Consider the following 21,936-nt stretch of genomic DNA (forward strand, 5'->3'; position numbering starts at 1 on the left):
AATTTTAGAGTCACATTGCTATGAGACCTAACCTTTGAGGATCTACCAACCCGTTTTTATAAAGTAGCTGCACCATTTCATAATCCCACCAGCAATTTATGAGGGTCCAATTTTCCTCATTGTCAACATTATTATTATCTGCCTTTTAAAAGATGTCCTGGTGGCTGGTGAGCTGTGTCCTGTATTATGACTTGCTTTTCCTGATAATGAATGGTACTGAGCATCTGTTCAGACTGGTGTTTGTCTATGTGTATAGGTTCTTTGGAGAAATGTCTAGTTATGATTTTGACTGTTTTTTAATTAGACTGCTGTGTTATAAGGACTCCTTATATACTCTGGGTATTAGCTCCTTAGCATATACATAGTTTGTAAAAAATTTCTATTTTGTATGTTGTGTTCTTTTCTTGATAATGTCCTTTGAAGCACAAAAATCTTACATTTTGATTAAGTCTGGTTTACATGTATTTTCTTCTGTTGTTTGTGGATTGTTGTTGTTTTGATTTGTCTGGTTTTTTTTAGGACAGGGTTTCTTTATGTAGCCCTGTCTGGTCTGGAACTTGCTGTGCAAACCAGTCTAGCTCCAATCCACAGAGGTCTGCCTCTGCCTCCCAAGCTTAGGGTTAAAGATGTATGGCTGGCTTGTGCTTTTTAAAGGTGTCTTTGGTTTTTCTGAGATGGGATTTGGGTGGACTGCCCAGGCTGGTTTGGAGTTTCTAGGTTCTGGAACTGCCGGCCTGCACCATCGTCCACTGACATTACACTTTTGATGACTGTTTAAGAAACCATTGCCAGGAGCGCTATAGCCTACACTTCTGCTTCACTTTAGTCTTTCCATGATTATCTGTGTCTGAGTGCATGGGTTTGACTGCATTCTGTACTCTTAGGTTTCAACTTATTTAAGACTTTTTTTGAAAATGTGAATCTCTGTGATCATCGGTTGAAAAGACAAGGAGCTCAATTGGTATGTATTTTATTCTCAATCTAGATACATTGAAATCTTTGATATAGCTTGATATTCAGAAGGAAAAAAACTGTCTTTAATGGATTGAAAACATAAACCTGTTTGTTTAAATAAGGAGGTCTTTTTACCTGCCTGTTTGGGCATTAGTGGCAGAGGCTCCCTTGAAGGCACTGGCAGCTGCATGTCTAGTCCCGCCTTCCCTCCGCAGCACCTAGGAAGTCTGCCCAATCTTCTCCTCCCCTGTAGAAGCAGCTCTGCATCTGTGGTTGTCAGGCGTGTTTCCAGGGGCACTGGTCCAGAAGGCTTCCATGTAGTGGTTCACATGAACCTGATAATGAGACGACGTCCCTCCTAGGATGTCAGTGGCAAGGATTGCAGGGAAATGTGCGAACAGACTGTGATGTAGGAAAATGGGGACCCACAGAACACTTATGTTCACATATGTCCTTAAGACAGAAAACAAGCATTTGATCTTTTCTAAGTCCCTGGTGTTCAGGTCCTGCTCCCTGAAGTACTCAGGATATATACAAGACACTCTAAGCTTCCTAACAGCTTTGGGAAGGACTGGATCAGGTTCCCAGGGTTAGTAGCCACTTCAGTCTTGACTCATTTCTTTTGAAGAGATGTCCACTTCTCAGTTTCTGATTGATTAGCTTCTCTAGGTAGATGTCTTTCTTATGTCAGGACTATCTAGAGAAACATCCCTGAACCTATTCTGAGTGCCTGGAGGATACCCGTTATCTCTGGTTGTTTTTGGTGTGAGAGTTCCATATCAGTGCAGTAGGGTGTTGACATAGTGGTCTTCATTTTGTTAAACAGAGGTCCAGACTCATTGATGTAGCAGAAAATAATGACCTGTGATTTTGTAATACTAGTGTACTATTAAGTTTAATAATATACATTTTAATTTTGTACAGTATGTAGAAAAGTTGGAGTTGGTAGGAATGGATTTCATTTGGAAAATAGCCATGGAATCACCTGATGAAGAAATTGCTAATGAAGCTATTCAATTAATCATAAACTACAGTTACATAAATCTAAACCCTAGGTTAAAGAAGGTGAGTGTCCAAGGAAAAAAGTTTCTTAGACATTAAAATGTTAAAAAGTATGTATTTTGTTATTGGTAAGTTGTGACCCTTGTTGTATCCCAATTTGATTTATTTTAGTATTTTGTCTTGACTAATGATTACAATTAAATGCCAAAGTCTAATTTTAATTTCCATATACTTCCCACTTTCAGGACTCGGTGTCTTTACATAAGAAATTCATTGCCGATTGCTATACAAGATTAGAAGTGAGTAAAAAAAATTTTAACTTGTCTTTTAAATGAGTTCTTTTCCCCTTTTATAAGTTTATGTTTTTGGACAAATGTTGAGTGCTGATATCTGTGGCTAGGCACTATTGAAGAATTGATCAAACGTACCATGTTGTGGTGTGGGAGTAGGGGTGACCACTGGTGTTAGTCAGGGGCCAAGTGCTTCCCACAAAGCCTGAGAACTGCATTCAGAACTCACTGCTGGCATTGCTGTGGGGGTGTGTAACTCAGGGGGGCTCACTTGGCCAGCAAGCCTATTCCAAAACAGTGAGCTGCAGCTCAATGAAGAGACCCTATAGCAAAAAGTAAGGTAGAGAGTGGTAGCTACCTGGTATTAAATTCTGGCCTCCATGTGCATGAGCTCACACATGTACTCATGAACATATGTGCATATGTGTGCATGCTGACACATAGACACACATACACCAGTTACACTCTGTATAAAACCTTACCTTCTATCTCATCCTCTCTCTCCCTATCTGTCTGTCCATCTAGCTAGCTCCCACTTCTGAGACATAAGAAACATCTACTGTACATAGATTCCACATAGGTAGTAGAGTGTAATTTATACAGTGAAGGCCATTTCACACCACAGCAGGAGATGTAGAAGTAAAGATGTTGGCACTCTCTGTTCATTAGAAGCCTCTGGTTTAATATCTTATTCATTTTACCGCCTTAGTTCCATCACAATTAATGTTCAATTGAAAGCTGCTTATGTTTTATAGCTGATGGGGTTTTCCAAAAGTATAAATGCCAGTGTCCCCAGATGTTAGTAAATTGATCTTCCTCATGGCAATGTACTATTCTATACTGTATACAATATTCCTCAAATTGTGACTTCCATACAAATATGTCATTAAAGACTCAAATATTCAAGTTCTTCTATGCGAAGTACAATAGAAGTATTAGCATATCTCAACTAGCTCTTTTTAATGGTTTTTATTATTGTGCGCATGTGCATGTACATGTGCATGTGTGTGTGTGTGTGATGGTACAGAAGGGATTATTCACATCCCATGATGCATATGTGGAAGTCAGAAGGCAAGAGTTTATGAAGTTAGTTCTCTCTTTACTTGGGTTCCAGGGACTCAGCTGAGATCCTTATGCTTTCTTGGCAAGTGCTTTACGTGCTGAGCCATCTCATAGCCTCCACTGGCTCTTATTTTGCCTCCCATAGGTTACTTGGTGACTACTGATTGTTCTAACTGGAAAGAGTCAGTTGGTACCTGGTGGTTAGAGGCCAGGGATACTGCTAAGCACTTTGCAGTGTCCTGGGCAGCTTTTGCAACAAGTAGTTGGCCTCAGTGTCAGAGACCAGGTGAGAGATCCAGATACAGACTGTTACTTTGTACCTTACAGGCAGCCAGTTCAGCACTCGGTGGCCCCACTCTAACACATGCTGTGACCCGAGCAACCAAAATGCTCACTGCGACTGCCATGCCAACTGTAGCAACATCAGTGCAGTCTCCATACAGGTGAGTGACCTCAAAACTGAACGCAGACACACAGCACAGAACTGAATATTGCTAAAAATGTTTACCTTGTGTCCTCCCCAACATCTCTTCTCTGGGGTCCTCAGAGCTTCTACAGGCTGTTCTGTCTTGGAAATACATAATTGTATGTTTCCTAATGTCCACCTTTTGTCTGTGCCCTGAAGATCTGCAGGTCATCACCAGAGCCACCTGAGTATTGCTTATACCTACCCATCTGCCCCATGGGCACATTGTTTTCTTTTACTTCATTTTCTACTACTTTAATTATGTATAGCCTAATCATTAGGATTTAATGCTCATGGTATCCCTCTGCTGCCTTCTACTGGCAGATACTTGTACAGTCCTTTTTTACTCTTGGAGCAGTGTGTGTATTTTAACTTATTGAGGTATTACTTTTTTATCCTTTTATTGAATTTTTTTATTTACATTTCAAATGTTATTCCCTTTCCCAGTTTCCTGGACATAATCCCCCTAACCCATCCCCTCCCCTTCTTCTATAAGGGTGTTCTTCTCCCCATCCACCCCACTTCCAGCCCCACCATCCCGACATTCCCCTATACTGGGTGTCCAACTTTGGCAGGACCAAGGACTTCTCCTTCCATTGGTGCCCAACAAGGCCATCCTCTGCTACATATGCAGCTGGAGCCATGGTCAGTCCATGTATAGTCTTTGGGTAGTGGTTTAGTCCCTAAGAGCTGGTTGGTTGTCATTGTTGTTCTAATGTGGTTGCAAGTCCCTTCAGCTCTTTCAATCCTTTCTCTAATTCCTCCATTGGGGGATTCCGTTCTCAGTTCAGTGATTTGCTGTTAGCATTTGCCTCTGTATTTGACATGCTCTGGCAGAGCCTCTCAGGAGACAGCTGACTCCTGTCAGCATACACTTCTTCGCTTCACCAATCGTACCTAGGTTTGGTGGCTGTATATATATGGGCCACATGTGGGGCAGACTCTGAATGGCTATTCCTTCAGAATTCCTCTGCTCCAAATGTTGCCTCCATATCCCCTCCTATGAATATTTTTGTTCACCCTTTTAAGAAGGAGTGAAGTATCCACATTTTGGTCGTCCTTGTTCTTGAATGTCATGTTGTCTGTGGATTGCATCTTGGGTAATTCGAGCTTTTGGGCTAATATCCACTTATCAGTGAGTGCATACCATGTGTTTTGTTTTGTTTTGTTTTTTTTCAGTGATTGGGTTACCTCACTCAGGATGATATTTTCTAGTTCAATTCATTTGCCTGTGAATTTCATAAAGTCATTGTTTTTGATAGCTGAGTAATATTCCATTGTGTAGATGTACCATATTTTTTGAATCCATTCCTCTGTTGAAGGACATCTGGGTTCTTTCCAGCTTCTGGCTATTATAAATAAGGCTGCTATGAACATAGTGGAGCACGTGTCCTTGTTATATATAGGGGCATCTTTTGGGTATATGCCCAAGAGAGGTATAGCCGGGTCCTCAGGTAGTTCAATGTCCAATTTTCTGAGGAACCTCCAGACTGATTTCCAGAATGGTTGTACCAGTTTGCAATCCCACCAACAATGGAGGAATGTTCCTCTTTCACCACATCCTTACCAGCATCTGCTGTCACCTGAGTTTTTAATCTTAGCTATTCTGACTGGTGTGAAGTGGAATCTCAGGGTTGTTTTGATTTGCATTTCCCTGATGACTAAACATGTTGAACATTTCTTTAGGTGCTTCTCAGTCATTCAATATCACACATACACACACACACACACACACACACACACACACACACACACACACACACACAGTAGTTGAGACAATGTTCTTTCCCAGATTCTTCTAAAATTTATTTTTTAAAAATGTGCTGACTGTTACATGCTATAATTTATTAATATGAAGGGATGAAATGAAACCTAGCCCCACAAGACCCCATTTTTAAATGGTCACAGTGATTACAGAGTCAGTTCATGATAAGAATAAATGTGTTCCCCATTCTTGTGTGCATGCATGAGTGTGTGTGTTTGTGTGTATTTCTGTGTGTACATGTGCATGGAATCTTATTATAAGGTTTCTAAGATTTAGTTCATTTCTCTTGCTCAGTTTCTTAGCAGTTTATCCACCAGTCATTTATGGTCTATTGGATTGGGTTTTCCAATTGCTAGTTTAAGTGAATATACTTTTAACCCATCTTTTCACCCTGAATCTCAAATACAGCAAGCTAATGAAACCACATAATTTTTAAAATGTTCTTATTTAAGTAGTGTTAGTAAACTGTATTTCAGAGTTGACTGTGAGTTAGACTGCTGTGGTTCATCTCATTTCACTAGTTCTGAAAGACTGTTTAGAATCTATGATTACTGTAGTCTAGAAGTTCAGGTTATTCTGCTGTAGTTTTGCCATTACAGTGCTGTCTGTAGTTCAGGTTCATTGTTGAGATGGACTCACAACAGACTGCTCATTTCTCTTACTTACTAAGGTCTTGGTTATTCTCATCCGCCTTTGGAAGGATAGACAGTGTGATTGGAACAACAGCTATTTAAAGCGAGGGCATTAGCACAGACTTCCGTGGCAGATGAAGCTCTTTGAACATTAGCTACCGAAGTCTTACCGTCTCAGATGAAAAGTTACAGTCTATCAGTCGGTGACCAAATAGTCAATCGGATTTTACTTTCAATTAACAACTTGTGTTGGTGGTATATTTGTTTCCATTTGTCTTCTGGTTTTCCTGTCTAATAGATTCCATGTTTTTGTAGAATTTTGTGACATTTTAGTTATAAGATTATGAACATCAAATCCTAATATGAAATCTCCTTCTTGGTGGGCTGGTGAACATGAAGACCTGGGGACTTAGGTCCACTCTTTCTGGAACAGCTGTTTAAAAAGGAGAGGAAACATGAAAAGGGCAGGCTTCACTTCCCAGATTCCATTTGAGCATGGCAGCTGTGAGCCATGAGTGAAAGGGGAATCTAATCTTTGTGGGTTTCAGTTTTGACCAGGGAGTGTTGACTGTGCATCTGGGTTTGGTGAAATAGAATAGAATTGAGCGGAAGTCAGCAATTCATTTCAATGTATTTTAAAACTTTCCTGGTCTTTGTAACTCACAGATCAACAAAACTTGTGATAATCGAGAGGCTGCTTCTTCTGGCAGAGCGCTATGTGATCACAATAGAGGTGCGTTCCCTTCTTTTCGGGCAGCTGTGCTCATACTGCTAGAAGAGGGGAAGAAGCATGGGTTTGACATGTGCAGTTGTGCCACAGTGTGTCCGACTCAGTTGGCTTATCTCTTTCAAGGACTTCTACTCTGTCCCACGAACTATTCTACCTCACGGTGCCTCATTTCATGGACACCTTTTAACTCTCAATGTTACCTACGAGTCTACCAAGGATACCTTCACTGTAGAGGTAGGTTTGCACGAATGTCTACACCTGTTTTCCTAAAAGTGATGTGGGGAGATAATGACGGTTCCCAACGATACTTGGTAAATACATTGAGAGTAAAGACTGAGATCTCTGGGAGCAAGCATGAGGTCCTGCTTGGATCCTAGCACCCAGATGAAAAGCTGGGCACGGTAATGTGTGTGTACTTATAGTCCTAGAGCTGGGCTGGGGTATAGGGAGGTCCCTAGAGGTTGCTTAGCCATTCAGTGAACTCTAAGTTCAATGAGTGTCTCAGAAAGTAAGGTGGAGGGCTGGAGAGATGGCTCAGTGGTTAAGAGCACTGACTGCTCTTCCAGAGGTCCTGAGTTCAAGTCCCAGCAACCACGTGGTGGCTCACACCATCTGTAATGAGATCTGATGCCCTCTTCTGGTGTGTCTGAAGAGAGTAATAGTGTACTCACATACATAAAATAAATAAATTTTTTTTAAAAGTAAGATGGAGAGCAGTAGAAAAAGACACTTGACATCAGTCTCTGGTTTTCACACTCATGAATACACACACTTATACACCACACATACATAAAATAAAGTAAGCATGGAGTGAAAGGAAAGCTTGGAGTATAAGCAGATATATAAGTAAATATAAAATACAGTGCCAAGTGAAGATATGTATTAAAAGAATGAGTGAGAGTAAAGGATAATAAGTTAGCTGAAGATGATGATAGTCATGAAATATTTTGAATAAAGATGAACCTCTAAGATGGACCGTGTTCCAGCAGAGATTTGAAAAGCAACAGAGTAATTGCTTTTATTAGCACAGTCTTTCAGATAGAGGGCAGCAGGTATAAAAGCTCACAAGGTGGCTGTTAGGAGTGTTGATGAGAAAGGGTGGGGACAGAAGTCACTTCCAGCTAATGGCTTGAGATTTTACTCTGTGCATAAAGGGGAGGAATGCAAGCATGGCATAAAGCATTTAACACTTGTGTAAGGGCAACCACCCAAGATGAGGAGCTCACAGAAGAGCCTGCTGTCTTCCTAGTTTGTAATAAAGGGTCCAGTACAGAGCTGATGCTCAGTACTGCTGTGTGAAGGACTAAGGAAATGAAAGGCCGGAGAGAAGGCTCGGCAGTTAAGATCACTGACTGCTCTTCCAGAGCGTAAGGGAATGAAGTGAATAAATGAATTCTCCTCTCACCCCGGTGTTGTATTTTATTTCCTAGGCTCACAGTAATGAAACCATAGGCAGTGTCCGGTGGAAGATAGCCAAACAGCTGTGCTCTCCCGTGGACAACATACAGATATTTACGAACGATAGTCTGGTGGGTTTTTAACAGTTGTTGGCATGTTAGCCCAGGCTTGAATAGTTTCCTCCTCTTTTACTCTCAGTAACTAAGAAACAACCTTTTGCAGCTGACAGTGAATAAAGACCAAAAGCTCCTCCACCAGCTGGGATTTTCTGATGAGCAAGTTCTTACCGTGAAGACTTCGGGCAGTGGGACCCCCTCCGGGAGCTCGGCCGACTCCTCAACCAGCTCCAGCAGCAGTAGCAGTGGGGTCTTCAGTTCGTCATATGCCATGGAACAGGTAGACACAGGCATTTAACAACTACTGCCTTTCTGCTTCAGCCTCTGTAGGTTTGAGTGATCACATCCCTTTATTCTGACAAGATCTGAATAAAGCAAACTACATAATCGAGAACTGATTCAGAGCAGAGAAGATAGATAACTTCAGTCTCAATCTTGGAATGTTATGAAACACCAACTTGGTCTTCCCATCTCTCCTCCTGCTGTCCTCTCATACATCTTTCTTCATTGGTTTGTTGGTTTTTCTCTCTCCACTGGGTCAATCTTCAGAACTTAGATGTGTTGTGCTATCTTAGTACTTTAGAGACAGGAAGGTAAATCATTGAGTAAAGTGTTTGCCATACAACCATGAGGAACTGGGTTCAGTCCCTAGCATCCAGGGAAAAAGTAGGGAAGGTGATACACGTTTATATTCCTACCCCTGGGGAAGCAGAGATAGGCAGATCTCTGGTCTCACTGGCCAGCAGCCCCACATGCTCAGCGAGCTCCAGGCCAGGTTCGTGTTCTCTACCTCTCAGTCCTCATCTTCTTGAGGTTTCAGGGGAGCACTGTGGTCTCCTAAAATACTTCATTTGTTTGGCTCTCAGTGCTCAGCTCTGTGCTTTAATCTCCTTTGTAGGCTTCTTTTCATCTTCCTTATACAGAGGAGTTCCCAGACCTACTCCTTGGACCTTCCTTGTCTCCAGATTTGTTCCCAAATTGCATTGCATGAAACCCACAGATATGATCTGTCTACTAACCCAATGTCCCGCCTTGACCACTCTACATCCCAGTGGTGGCATTCCCAAAACTGAGCCTCTCACTGTCCCTCTCTTATCTCCTTGTCCTCGCTCCTAAGTTTCTCATTTTATAGTCTCGATCTATCTCAGACCTTGACATCCCTGTTCTTACACGTTGTTCATACCTGAGCCCTTAGCTCTGGTTCTAACCTTTCCAATGCTGGGACCCTTTACTATAGTTCCTCATATTGTGGTGACCCTCAGTTAATAATTTTTCATTCAGAAATTTTCATTGTTACTTCATAACTAATTTTGCTACTGTTAGGGATTGTAGTGTAAATATCGTCTCTGTTTTCCGATGGTCTTAGGTGACCCCTGTGAAAGGGTCAAGAACCCACAGGTTAAGACCCGCTGCCTTAGAGCCTTCTTTCTCTTGAACCCATATGCACCTGCCAACATTTGGCTCTACCTTTACCACGTGTTCAGAATCCAGCTACTTTCTCTCTGTCTCCACAGCTGCTGTACTTACTGTTCAGGGCAGCCATCATCCTTCAACTGAGTGTTAATTTTAACTACCATGTCAGGAGTCTGCATGGCACTCAACACCCCCAAAATCATACTATGCCACTCCTCAACTCACTCTATTGCTACCATCTCACTCAAAGCAAAAGTTAGGGCCTGGACTGAGACCTTCAGGCTCTGCTGTTCTAACCCCACCCCTCAAACATCTCTGAGGCCCTCTGCTAATGCCCTCCTCTCACACCTTTATAGCTGCCGTGCTAAAGGCCCTCAAATGCACTGCACCTGCTGTGCTGAACTTTCAGTGCCAAAAGTATTATTTCCAACAAGTTCACAAGGGTGTCTTATTCTCACTTCAGCTTTTGCTCAGATAAAGCGAGTTGGTCAGCCATCCTTGACGTCCTGCTTACAGTGTCAACCCCATTTCTGGTCTTACACTCTGCTCATGTTCCTTCTCTGCTTGTTCTCATTAGCATCCATTTTATCTACTGTCTTCTGATAAAACACAAGCTCCATGAGACTGAACTGGTTTATTTTGTTTGCTGTCTCACTCTAACACCCGAAACAGTACCTGGGTCAGTCAGTACTTGAATGACTTCATGAGATTATAATTTTCTGTGTTAAGACTAAGGTTGGCATCAGAGACACAGAACTGAGGGAAGCTGTTCTGTTTTAGGGTTTACTATCTAGAGAGGAAGTGCATGTGAAGTGACAGTATTTGTAAGATGTCCTTTAATACGTACGGAAAGCCTTTGATTCTCTTTCTTCATGACAACATTATAGCAGTAGATAGTACAGAGCACTTCAGGATGCTCAGTACTCCTTAACAAGAAAAGTCTTCTATATATAGATATATTCTATAATAATGTCATTTCTTTTCTTGTGCCCTGTGACCAGGTTACATCCGAACCTCTTTTTTTGTAGTGTTGTCCACTTTGTCCTCCCTGATCTTTAGCCAAAACAAGAGTAACTATTTTCACATTGAGTTCCATCTACCTGGGTGTTATATGTGAGTGGATGTACACATAGATACTACTTCAGCTTTTCCCCAAGTCATTCATCCTCTTGTTGCTCCAGAAAGCCCCTGATAAGCTTATTGCCTGCTTTCTGCCATGGAACCTGCACACACCCCTTACTTCACCTTAGTTCAAGCAGGTAGCCAGGGAAGTGTTGACTGAGTGATACCCACAGGAAGGCGGTGACCTTCACTTCGTTCTTCAGTCTCCCCCGGACTTTGTAGTGCCAGCCTCTCAGGACAAGTATCAGTTGTAAGTTTGGTTAGAAAAAGAAAATTCTTTCGCTAGTATATATTTATATTTGATGTTTTTCCCTCAGGAGAAATCTCTCCCTGGTGTGGTGATGGCACTTGTATGTAATGTGTTTGACATGCTATACCAACTTGCCAATCTAGAGGAGCCAAGGTAAATACATGTATTTGTGAGGCTTGAAAGCACATTATTAAAGTTAATGAACCAAGCAAATTTGACTTTAAATATATTTCATTATATATCTAATATATGTATATACTAAATTTATTTCATAGTAGTATATAAACTTAAATTAAAAGACCTGTTACTGAAGTCATAGCATATATAAAAAAAAATTAAAGAAATTTACTTTATTTTTGAAATTTTCTCAGGATAACTCTACGAGTACGGAAGCTTCTGCTCTTGATACCCACTGATCCAGCCATTCAGGAAGCCCTTGATCAGCTGGACTCTTTAGGCAGAAAGGTATTCAGATTTTTGATAGTTGTTAAACTAGCTTGAAATTTTGTCCTGTGATTCATTGAAAACATTGCCTGAATCCTATGAAGGTCATATGATATCATCTTTCTATAATACTTTTCTTTTTTGAAAAAATACCCTTGCCATAAGTTAAAATCAGATCCTTGTGTTGCTTTGTAAAAGGTCCAAACAGATCCAATTATGGGATTGAGTGTTAGAAGAGCCCTTTCTATTGTCTTCTCTGTGCTCCTGGTACAAAAGGAGAGACTGACACCCAAAGAGATGTATGTACTGTTCAGGGTCAGGCAGTTCTCATACGTTGAGATTTTTCTCTTCTCACGATGCTGAGAGGGCCTCTGCAGGTGTCAGGCTGTGGAGTAAAGCACTAAGAGGTGAGAATGAAAACTTGGATTGACTTCATCACAGGGAGTCTGATGCCCAGTGATTAATTGCCAACAAATTTAAACACAGTATAATTTGGAAAAAATGTTTCCTGGTGTAATATAATCTCCCAGTGGCTAAGGAAATATAATTACATTGAACCTCAACTCAGGATACATGTCATTTCTTCCAAGAAGATAGATTCTAGAGAGATGCTACCTGAACTAGCCAAGGACCGAGGGTCTGGTCTGGTCTGGTCTTGGTCATACAGATAGTGTAGGGCTATTAGTTACTTCTGGTTCTAGATATGGGAGCTTAGGCGAGTTCATGAGAATATAGATAATGTGATAGTCATTTACACTAAACAGTTTACGTGTCCTTTCCTTTGAGAGGACAATCCTGTATGCTTCACATTCCTGGTTGCACTGGAGATCTGTGGGTCCAAGGACTTCTGTGTACCCCGAAGATGCCTCCCTGGATCTGATGACTCCATGTCTGAAGTCTTGCATAATGGAGTCATTGTCACTTTTTTCACATGTAGCATGTAAAGTTCATTCTGGCTGAGCATGTTGGTGCCTGCCTGTAATCCCAACACTCAGGAGGCAGAGGCAGAGAGATCCGAGTTTAACGTCACACTGAACTACATAACAGGGTTCTGTCTCAAAAAGACAGGCTTTGGGCATTATGACACTTGCCCTCATACAAAGGTTTGGGTTCAGTCCCTGGCACTGCAGAGGAGAAAATAAAAATAGTAAAATTCATTTTGTTTTAATTCTTAAAATATTGTTCCCTAAGAGATTTGTACATCAACTGTTTTATATATCATATTCTTCAATTACATGCTCAGAAGAAATTCATTTATACTAAAGTTGTTGAAACTGAGTTTTTTGTTTAATAGTTTAGTAGTTGAAATTTGGATCTGCTTGGTCATGTTCTCTGAGGCTTAGGTGTTGAGAGAGAACTCATGTATCCTTGAAATACATCATTAGTATCAGTTGAAAAGAAATCCTTAAGACCTCTAAATTAGCAATCTTACAGTTTTATTAAAAGCATAAAATGGGGGGCCGGGGATTTAGCTCAGTGGTAGAGCGCTTACCTAGGAAGCGCAAGGCCCTGGGTTCGGTCCCCAGCTCCGAAAAAAAGAACCAAAAAAAAAAAAAAAAAAAAAAAAAAGCATAAAATGGAAACATGGGAACAAATTAAAATGGCTTTGCAAGTATTTCTGAGAATGTAGTCTCAAGGCGCTCATGCGGTGTGTGACATTCACTGAACTCAGCTGCGTAGTGAGTTTGATGGTTTGTGAAGAGAGAACTAAGTGGATTTGGGAAGACTGTTTTTTTGAGAACTTGTTAATTGTGGCTTAAAGAGGAAAAGAGCACAAAGCACTGAGTGTGCTTCTCCTTAGAGTGTGATTTTAAGATGTGGTTTTTGGTTTTCTTCCAAATATAGAAAACTTTGCTCTCTGAAACAAGCTCCCCGTCCTCAAAGTCTCCATCACTTTCGTCAAAGCAGCAGCAGCAGCCGAGTGCCAGCTCTATCTTAGAAAGCTTGTTCCGCTCGTTCGCTCCTGGCATGTCAACCTTCAGAGTGCTGTACAACTTGGAGGTAAGAAACGCCGTCTCCTTCCATTTCACTTGACAGACATCAGAAACAAGTGAAAGGTTGTATTATGGGATGATCTACCAGACAGTTAGTGCGGGGGAACTAAAGTGAAACTTTTTTCACCTTTGAGAATTTTTATTTTTTCCCATTTATACGTCTATACATTGTCTACTCACATACTGGCATCTAGGCAAAAAGAGTTAGGAAATCCTGTGTCCGATATCCCCTTGCCTTCCTCTGTAAGCTTTGCGTGTCTGTAATATGATTATCTTTAGCTTTCTTGATTAAGTACGTTGTGATATTTCTTTACATTTTAGTTTGTTGTCATTCACAGATTTATGAAGAATTTGTCAAAAAGCATACTATGTCAAGTTCTAAGAAGGCTATCAAATAAATTAGAGCAATTATTATCTTTTTTATTTTATTATCTTTTATTTAGCCATTCAGGTTTTCATAATAAATCTATAGACTGGAGTAGCTTATTGCTTATGGTTATGGAGACTGAACAATCCCAGATCAAACCATCAGCTGACTGATGACCTACTCCAATGAGGACCTACTCCTGGGTCATACACACTGTTCTCACTGGGTCCTCATTTGGTAGACAGAGGGTGAGAGGGCTCTCTGAAGTCACTTAGAGGCCAGTCCACCTCATGAGCACATCACCTTCAGGACCTAATCATTTCCCATAGCCCCAACACCCTGTAGTACACTAAGAATTAAAATTTCAAAGGGTGAATTTGGGGGGCATACAATCATTCAGTCAAATGCAGTTACTTATCTCATTAAAAATATCTTTTAATGAATTCATTTAATTCACCAAACACTACTTGTTCCCAGTGTACAAGTTATCACAGTGGTTAAAAAAGACAAAGTAGTGGCTTCAGGTGTTTAAGTAAGGGCCATGGAATGCTAGTGCACTTAATCAGGAAAGCAAAGCATAAACAAAGGGGAAAGTGTCTGGGTGCAAGCATTTCTGCTCATTGATCAAACCCTCTGATCAATGTGTTTGTAGATAAAACCTTGAATGAATTGGCTTTATCCCTGTCCTGCAGAGGTTGTTCACAGCAGTAACTAAGCAGCCTTAGTGTATCATGATGCCTAAGTGGATAACAGGTATCTTGATTAGTATGTATTTCAAGTGGGTTTTGAGTCATAACAAATGTCATAATTAGTGAGGGAAAACGTGTTTTCCCTGAAGTGTACTCATCTAATCTAATTTGGAGTGTACAGTTATTCCTTTTCTGTCCCACTTCTTGCTTATATGTTCAGAGCATGATGATATTACATATTAGCCTTAAGAGTATTCATTATCCTGAAAAGAGAGATTAGTTTAAAAGAAGAAAATACTTAATAAATCATTTTTAAAATGAAATATGCCCTTATATAACATGGACATTTGAAAATAAGTATAATATTCCAAAACAAAATTGTCTGGAAGGTTTTGGCCTGCTTACATTTTTCATCTTATGATTTCTACTGGCTTTATTGCTTCTGAGTAGATGTTTCTGGGAAGCTAAGGTGTAGTTTTATCATTTGTGTTTAAGAGCACCTAGCAAAGCAAGGCTGTGCTGGCAGTCGGGTGTAGTCATCACACACTGCCTAAAGTGCACTGTCTGAGAGCCAGAGCACTGACTCTAAACACCTCCAGTGTAATTTGGGGGCTGTCACTGAATTCCATTCAGTAGATCTCTTTTGCTTCAAATGTACAAAATATATGGAAAACATAACTCTTCTAAAAGTACTTAGTTTTGCTAGTTCCTAAAATCATAATTTCCTTGAACTTTGCTCATTAGTTTACGTTTGTCTACCAGGAAACCTCAAAACTAATACAATAAATACCTGTTCCTCTGAGGAAAATTGATTTTCAGTAATTTGTTGCTAAGTTTGGGGTATGTGCATGCCAGTGACTAACTGTGCTCACAGGAAGGACTGCAGAGCAGAGGACTTCTCTTCCCACGCTATGCTTACTCTCTGGAACTGAGGACCCCCCTTCCCAAACAGAAGAAATTGTCACTAATAGAAAAAAATTAAAAAAAAAAAACCCATATTAAGTGCATAAGCTCATAATGCTCATAGGTTCATAGAAATAAAGTTTTTAGAATAGAAAAGTATTTTGAGTTCAGAATATCTAGTTTAGAACTAAGAGATTTTTAACATAACAACTAAATGAGCTATTGTTTCCTGGACACTTGTTTGTGCCGCTGCTCACTGAGTAGATTGTCTTTCCTTGGTCTGACAGCTTCTGTTGCATCTAGCACACGTAGTCATTATTCTCCTTTAGCATAAGGAAATGAGGCTGTGGGGAAATTACACGTGTATGATCTCTCAGCTCAAAGCTGATAAAATTAGAACATGACTGAGTCACTACTAAATTGTGATTTCTATGCTAGAATCCTCCATTCACCACAATACTCAGTTTAGCTTTACTTTGCTGTAGGCTTTGCAGTATCAGAGAAGGACAGAGACCTTAGAGTAAGACCCACCTCACCTACACAGTGAACGGATGTGCCTGGAGCAGAGCTCGTGTCCACTGAGTAGGCACTGTGCTCTCTAGGGACTTCAGCTAGTGCTTTTCATTTTTGAGCTGTTTATAAAACTCTGGCCTGCGTGTGTTTAAAGAACATATTTTGGGTATTACATGAATTTATCTGTTATCTAAGCTTGAAGACATTTTATGAAAACACTTTGTGTTCAAAACTGGAAGAAGAAATCCTAATTAAACACAGTATGGAAAAATGTGATTGTCTTTACTGAGGGAGATCAGCCTTCATAATCTTCTTGAGGAACTACGAGGTGCATCAAGGGAATTCTGCCTTGAGCTGTATAAGTAAGAATACCCTCCTCAGAAAATGTTAGCGTGACTAACTGTGCTTCTTTGCTCCCCAGGTTCTAAGCTCCAAACTCATGCCAACAGCTGATGATGACATGGCAAGAAGCTGTGCAAAGTCCTTCTGTGAGAACTTTCTCAAAGCTGGAGGCTTGAGGTTTGTGAGTTGCAAAACTCATCATGGTCATATTGGTTTATTTCTCCCATGTAAGCCCTGCTTTTTCCTCCAGTGAATTGTGTAAGGCATTATGAGGGTTACAACAAATAGGAACGGTGCTTCGATGTCTTAGGATGTTTCTATTCATTTTCTGACTTTTCATTACTTGGGAAAACTTAGTGAAGAATGTCTCTCCCCTCAGCAAGGGAGGGAGATTTTCAAGAAAAGTAAAGTTGAGGTGACTGCCTCTCTTTCTTCAGTCGTCCATGACTTTGTGTCCTGCATTGCAGCAACATTGACACTAGTGGAACGGAGTTGATTAGGTGGAACCCGTCTCTTCAGAAGTTTGCACTTAAATGGAGAGTAACAGCTAATTAGCCTGGAAGCAGTGGCCTATGGCCATGGCTGAGGGAAGGAAAAGCTGATATAAGAGTCTAGGACATGCTTCACAAAAAAAGGAATCTGTGAGCTGGGAATTGAGAATGAGTGGACTATTCTTAGGTCAGTAAGCAGAGAAGGAGAGAAAGAGTGCTGTAATCCAAGTAGAAGGCAAGATGAGTTAAAAGCATAAACATGTATTGCTTGTCTTTATGTCTACTCAGCTAGACCTGACTAGAAGGTCAAAAGTAAAGAACGGTCCTCAAGCAGGAAGGAATGAAGACCAACTTGAACTTTGAGCAAAAGATGGTTAATAGAAGTCCTGTGTGGAAAAATAGCATAGAAAAGAATCTAGACAGGGACCTTGAAGATAACAAGGGAAAAATGAGGATTAAAAGAATTACCAAGCAGCAGGTAGATAGATGGCTCAGTGGTTAAGAGTGCACTACAACCACTTCTAACTGCAGTTCCACAGGATCCAACACCATCTTCAGATTTCCGCAGGATATTACACACACACACACACACACACACACACACACACACACACACGTGTAACATAAAATTAATATTAAAAAATAATTCCCAAGCATTGTGGAAGTTCTGGTGTGCACACAAAATTTCTTGTTGTGCTTACACCCTTCTCCCTGCAGTCCCCCCAACCCCCGCAGGCTTCCTTCTTGCCTCCATTTCTCCACCCTACCCCTTCTTTCCTTGAGACAGGGTCTTATTCTGTAGGCCAGGCTAGCCTGAAATTAACATTCTAACTCAGGCAAGCCTGCCATGATTTTGTCAATTCTACAGCTTTGACTTCAGCCACCATGTCTGCAGTTTAGAAATGCTCTTCTTTAAACACTCGTTTCAAGTGAGCCAACAGTTTGCATGTCTGTGGTAGTCAAGGCATTATTCTTGGACTTCCTGTGGGTACTTGATAGTGTCTATGTTATACATTTTAAATAATGGGGACAGACAGAAGTGAGTAAAGTAGACAAAATTTATGTCCCCACAAAGCTTGCAGTCTACTAGAGAGGGAGACAAACAGTAAGCCACTAAGTAAAGGTTCTTGTTAAAAGGGATTAAGAGCTATCAAAAGACACAGAAGAGGAAGCTAAGGAGTAAGGTTGTGATTCTTAATGGTAGATGAGAAAATGTCTACTTGGTAAGGTGACATTGTACAGAAAGTTGAAAACTAGGAAGGGGCAACGCTTGGCCAGCAGCTAGTCGTCTCCTCTTGGTGGGGAAGCTGCCTGGTACCTATGTAGGACACCAGAGGCCAGGGTGCTCAAAGCCAATGACTTTGGCCCGATAGAATGTGGCACTCTGTGGACACTCAGGATCAGAGTGTGTAGCACCTCACAGCCTGCTCTGCGCCCTCTGCCTCTTCTGTTCATGTGGAAGCCAGTGAACAGCTTTGTGCAGATGAGTACCTTGATCTGATTTACATTAAAAGGCTAATTTACTCTGGTTGACCTTCTAAGAATAGATTTGGAGGGTGGAGAGATAAGAACGGAACCAAGAAAAGTAGAGATTGAAAACAAGCTTGATTGAATGCACCAATTTTTGATAGATTTTCTTGAATTGCTAGTTCTACTAATAACAAGGTAGGCATTGTTCTGTGGTGGCAAACCAATTAGTGAGAAAAGCTGCAATCTGAACATCTCTTGATTATCTGTAAAGCACAACCACAGGTCTAATTATTATGGAAGTCCTCATGATAGAAATACATAATGTGGATAGTTTATGTAGAAACCACAGGTCTAATTATTATGGAAGTCCTTGTGATAGAAATATGTATGTGGATAATTATTATGGAAGTCCTTGTGATAGAAATACGTATGTACATAGTTGACGTAGAAACTTGTTAACTAAACATTTATGGAAAGTGCATTTAGTTTTCTGTTTTAAAGAAATTGAGGTCTTTAATATACTATCTTTGTTCTTTCTTTGAAGTTTGGTTGTAAATGTCATGCAGAGAGATTCCATCCCGTCAGAAGTAGACTATGAGACAAGACAGGGTGTTTATTCTATCTGTCTACAACTTGCAAGGTATGAAGATAGATTGCACTATTCTCTCAAGGCAATATTTTTCTTGTCTTCCAAATTTTATCATTTTAAAAGAGTATGAAATAACTTCAAATGAGCATTTGCCTTCTCTGTTTAAGGTTTTTACTTGTTGGACAGACAATGCCAACATCATTAGATGAAGACCTCACCAAAGATGGCATAGAAGCACTTTCTTCCCGTCCATTCCGAAATGTCAGCCGGCAGACAAGCAGACAGATGTCCCTATGTGGGACCCCAGAAAAGTCATCCTACAGACAGTTGTCGGTATCAGACAGGTCTTCCATTAGGGTTGAGGAAATCATTCCTGCTGCTCGAGTTGCAATACAAGTAAGTAGTCGGTGAACTCAACAAGAACCAAGTGGCTCCTGCTCGGGAGAGGAAGCAGTGAATATAGAGCAGCTCCAGTGCGAACACTGCTTCCAGGCACCTTAGTGCGCGTAGAAAGGAGGCTGACTGCAAGTACAGAACTGATCCAGGTGGAAGTAGCAAGTGTAAACCTGCACAGACAAGCCAGGGCTGAGTCCACTCACCTGTGCTGTCAGGCCTGTTTACGCTCTTAAAGACTAAATGGTGAACAGAGTGGGAGAGTTGGACAGGAGACTTGTTCAAGTAAAAAGAACAAAACCGGAGCTCACATGCTACGTGACAGGATGTTCATGGAAGCTGCAGTGTACTGTGTAGGAGAGGACAAGGCAAGAAAACAAACTGAGGAACGATTGGTTAAACTAGAGCATGGGGATTAGGGACTACAGGAAACAGCTCTTAATGAGCCTGTGTGAGGACGCAGCGTGAGAAGGGCAGTCCTGCATGATCTGAGAGAGAAGGGTTCTACCTGAGGCCACAGTTAGAGAAGTCACCATGTCTCTCTCATAATACCCTTCCCATGCCTCCTTAGACTATGGAAGCAAATGATTTCACTGCCACTGTGGCTTGTTTCATGAGACTCTCGTGGGCTGCAGCTGCAGGACGGCTTGACCTCGTCGGAAGTAGCCAGCCAATTAAAGAAAGTAATTCTCTGTTTCCTGCTGGAATTAGAAACAGACTCAGCAGTTCAGGTAATGATTTAAACTGGGACAGTGCTCTTAAGTAAACACAGAACAGTATATTCCCTGTGGCATTTTGGTCCTCATTAGTATGTGTGTGTGCCTTTTTACATTTGTATACATGTGTACATATGATGAGAATGTGGGAGGGGTTGGGTGGGGGTAAACGTGATGTGAATACAGTACCCATGTAGAAAAATCTTCAGAACCAAAAAGACAGTAATAGAGCATTGGGCAAGAATCAGCTGTAAGAATAATCCATGGGAAGATTTGCCAGATTATAAAAAGAAGCTTTTCCTCTTGCTTTTGAACATGATTAAAAAATCCGTGAGTCTTGACACCTTTTCTTAAGAGAAAGGGCGCTTATTAATGCATGGCTTATGTGCAGATGTCAAATCCTGACATCTTTATTTATTTTTATACTAGGTTTGCTGAGTATAAAAGTGTTCCAACACCTATAATTTGTAGCAGAAACATAAATTTCCCAGAAGGCTAGCATGGTAAACAGTTTTTTTTCTTGGTTTGTTCTAACTCCAGAGTGGAGAGAGAGAGAGAGAGGGGGGGGGGGGGGGAGATCGATATAAGATTATTGTTCTTCAGATATTTTTGTTCTCTTTTGGTTTGGGGTGAGAGCGGCTGTTTTAAGACAGGGTCTCTCGTTGACATAGAAATCACCCATTAGGCTAGGCTGATTCAGTAGGCCCTGGGAATGTGCTCCCTGTCTCCCCCTCCCCAGTGCTGGATTGGTAGGTGTGCTCCTATGCCCCGCTGCACCCATGGGTTCTGGGTACTGAGTTCAGGGTCTTATAGTTAGCATGCTAAGCATTTTACCAACTGAGCTACCCTTCTGGACCGTCCACTTATTCCCTGTTGGGCCTTTTCATGTAGCTCTATTTGTTGGTTTTGTTAGTTCTTCCTGCTCTCTATGTTTATAAATACATCAATAGTAAAAGGTTTTTCTAGTTCGGCTTGGTTTGGGTCTTTTGAGATAGGTCTCACTGTAGCCTTGGCTGGCCAACTGCTTGATGTATAGACCAGGGTGACCTCACACTCAGATCTGTCTACCCTGCTTCTGGGATTCCTTACTGGGATTGAGGGTGTGTGCCAGAATATGCAGAAATGTTAAGTAAATTCTGTTTTTAGGATTCTCGTGTCCATGTAGTCCATCGAGATCACCTTGTAAGGTACAAGGCCTTCTCCCACCTGAAAGGAGTTTTGTCATGTGAAAACATTTGAATCCCTGCAGATGGTTTAGGGCAAAGCAGCTGGTGTGCATCAAGCAGGGAGACTCCATCTCCTGCTCCCTATCAGTGCTTCCTTCAGTATTTACCACTGCACGGGGACTGTGGGTCTTACACTAAACACTGCAAACTCTAGGACAGGGCCATACTCAGCTTGTGTTCCCTGCCTTCAGGAAGCAATTGCAGCTCGAGCAGTGAAGGAGAGCCAGCGGCCCTGCATGCCGGGATCTGTGTCCGGCAGCAGTCTGTGTCCACCAAAGATGCGCTGATTGCTGGAGAGGCTCTGTCTCTTCTTGTTACGTGCCTGCAGCTTCGGAGTCAGCAACTGGGTAGGACGCGGCTGATTGGTAATCCATTCCTCTCAAAGAAAAGCTTGGTTTCTGTTAAGGCTTGACATCGCTTTATGAAAAGCTCCTTTTCATGAGAGAAGGAATAGAGAAAGTAAGGATGTAGACCAGGTAAAAACAGTGCTAAAGTGGTTAATTCTACAGGAATGTTTGAGTGTTTGCTGAGCCTTGTGTGGCCACACATACAATTCTACATCAGGTGTTGTAGGGTGCCATGTCTGCTCTGGAGATAAT

General features: G+C 41.2%; 1 protein-coding gene and 1 long non-coding RNA gene across 6 annotated transcripts in view; one reads left to right on the forward strand and one right to left on the reverse strand.

Moving 5' to 3' along the window:
- The window catches only part of Usp24 (ubiquitin specific peptidase 24), a 129,762-nt gene that overhangs the window by 60,536 nt on the left and 47,290 nt on the right, over positions 1–21,936 (forward strand). For all 4 annotated transcript variants that reach the window (XR_015619722.1, NM_001271206.2, XM_087549156.1 and 1 more), the window contains 16 exon segments: positions 885–961; positions 1,879–2,019; positions 2,202–2,255; positions 3,636–3,751; positions 6,838–6,904; positions 7,025–7,135; positions 8,332–8,430; positions 8,522–8,695; positions 11,268–11,353; positions 11,572–11,665; positions 13,490–13,645; positions 16,532–16,629; positions 18,958–19,053; positions 19,170–19,398; positions 19,967–20,126; positions 21,529–21,684. Coding sequence is in view for 3 of the 4 variants with exons in the window: in NM_001271206.2 (NP_001258135.1) it covers positions 885–961; positions 1,879–2,019; positions 2,202–2,255; positions 3,636–3,751; positions 6,838–6,904; positions 7,025–7,135; positions 8,332–8,430; positions 8,522–8,695; positions 11,268–11,353; positions 11,572–11,665; positions 13,490–13,645; positions 16,532–16,629; positions 18,958–19,053; positions 19,170–19,398; positions 19,967–20,126; positions 21,529–21,684 (1,914 nt within the window). In the remaining variant the exon portion in view is untranslated.
- The window catches only part of LOC134479024 (uncharacterized), a 37,664-nt gene continuing 34,857 nt past the window's right edge, over positions 19,130–21,936 (reverse strand). The window contains exon 3 of one of the 2 annotated variants that reach the window (XR_015621025.1): positions 19,130–21,769. This is a non-coding gene — a long non-coding RNA (uncharacterized LOC134479024). The remainder of the gene's footprint in view (positions 21,770–21,936) is intronic. The other variant, XR_015621027.1, reaches the window with a different exon arrangement.

Source organism: Rattus norvegicus, chromosome 5 (genome assembly GCF_021556685.1).
Source record: "Rattus norvegicus strain SHRSP/BbbUtx chromosome 5, alternate assembly SHRSP_T2T, whole genome shotgun sequence".
NCBI lineage: Eukaryota > Metazoa > Chordata > Mammalia > Rodentia > Muridae > Rattus > Rattus norvegicus.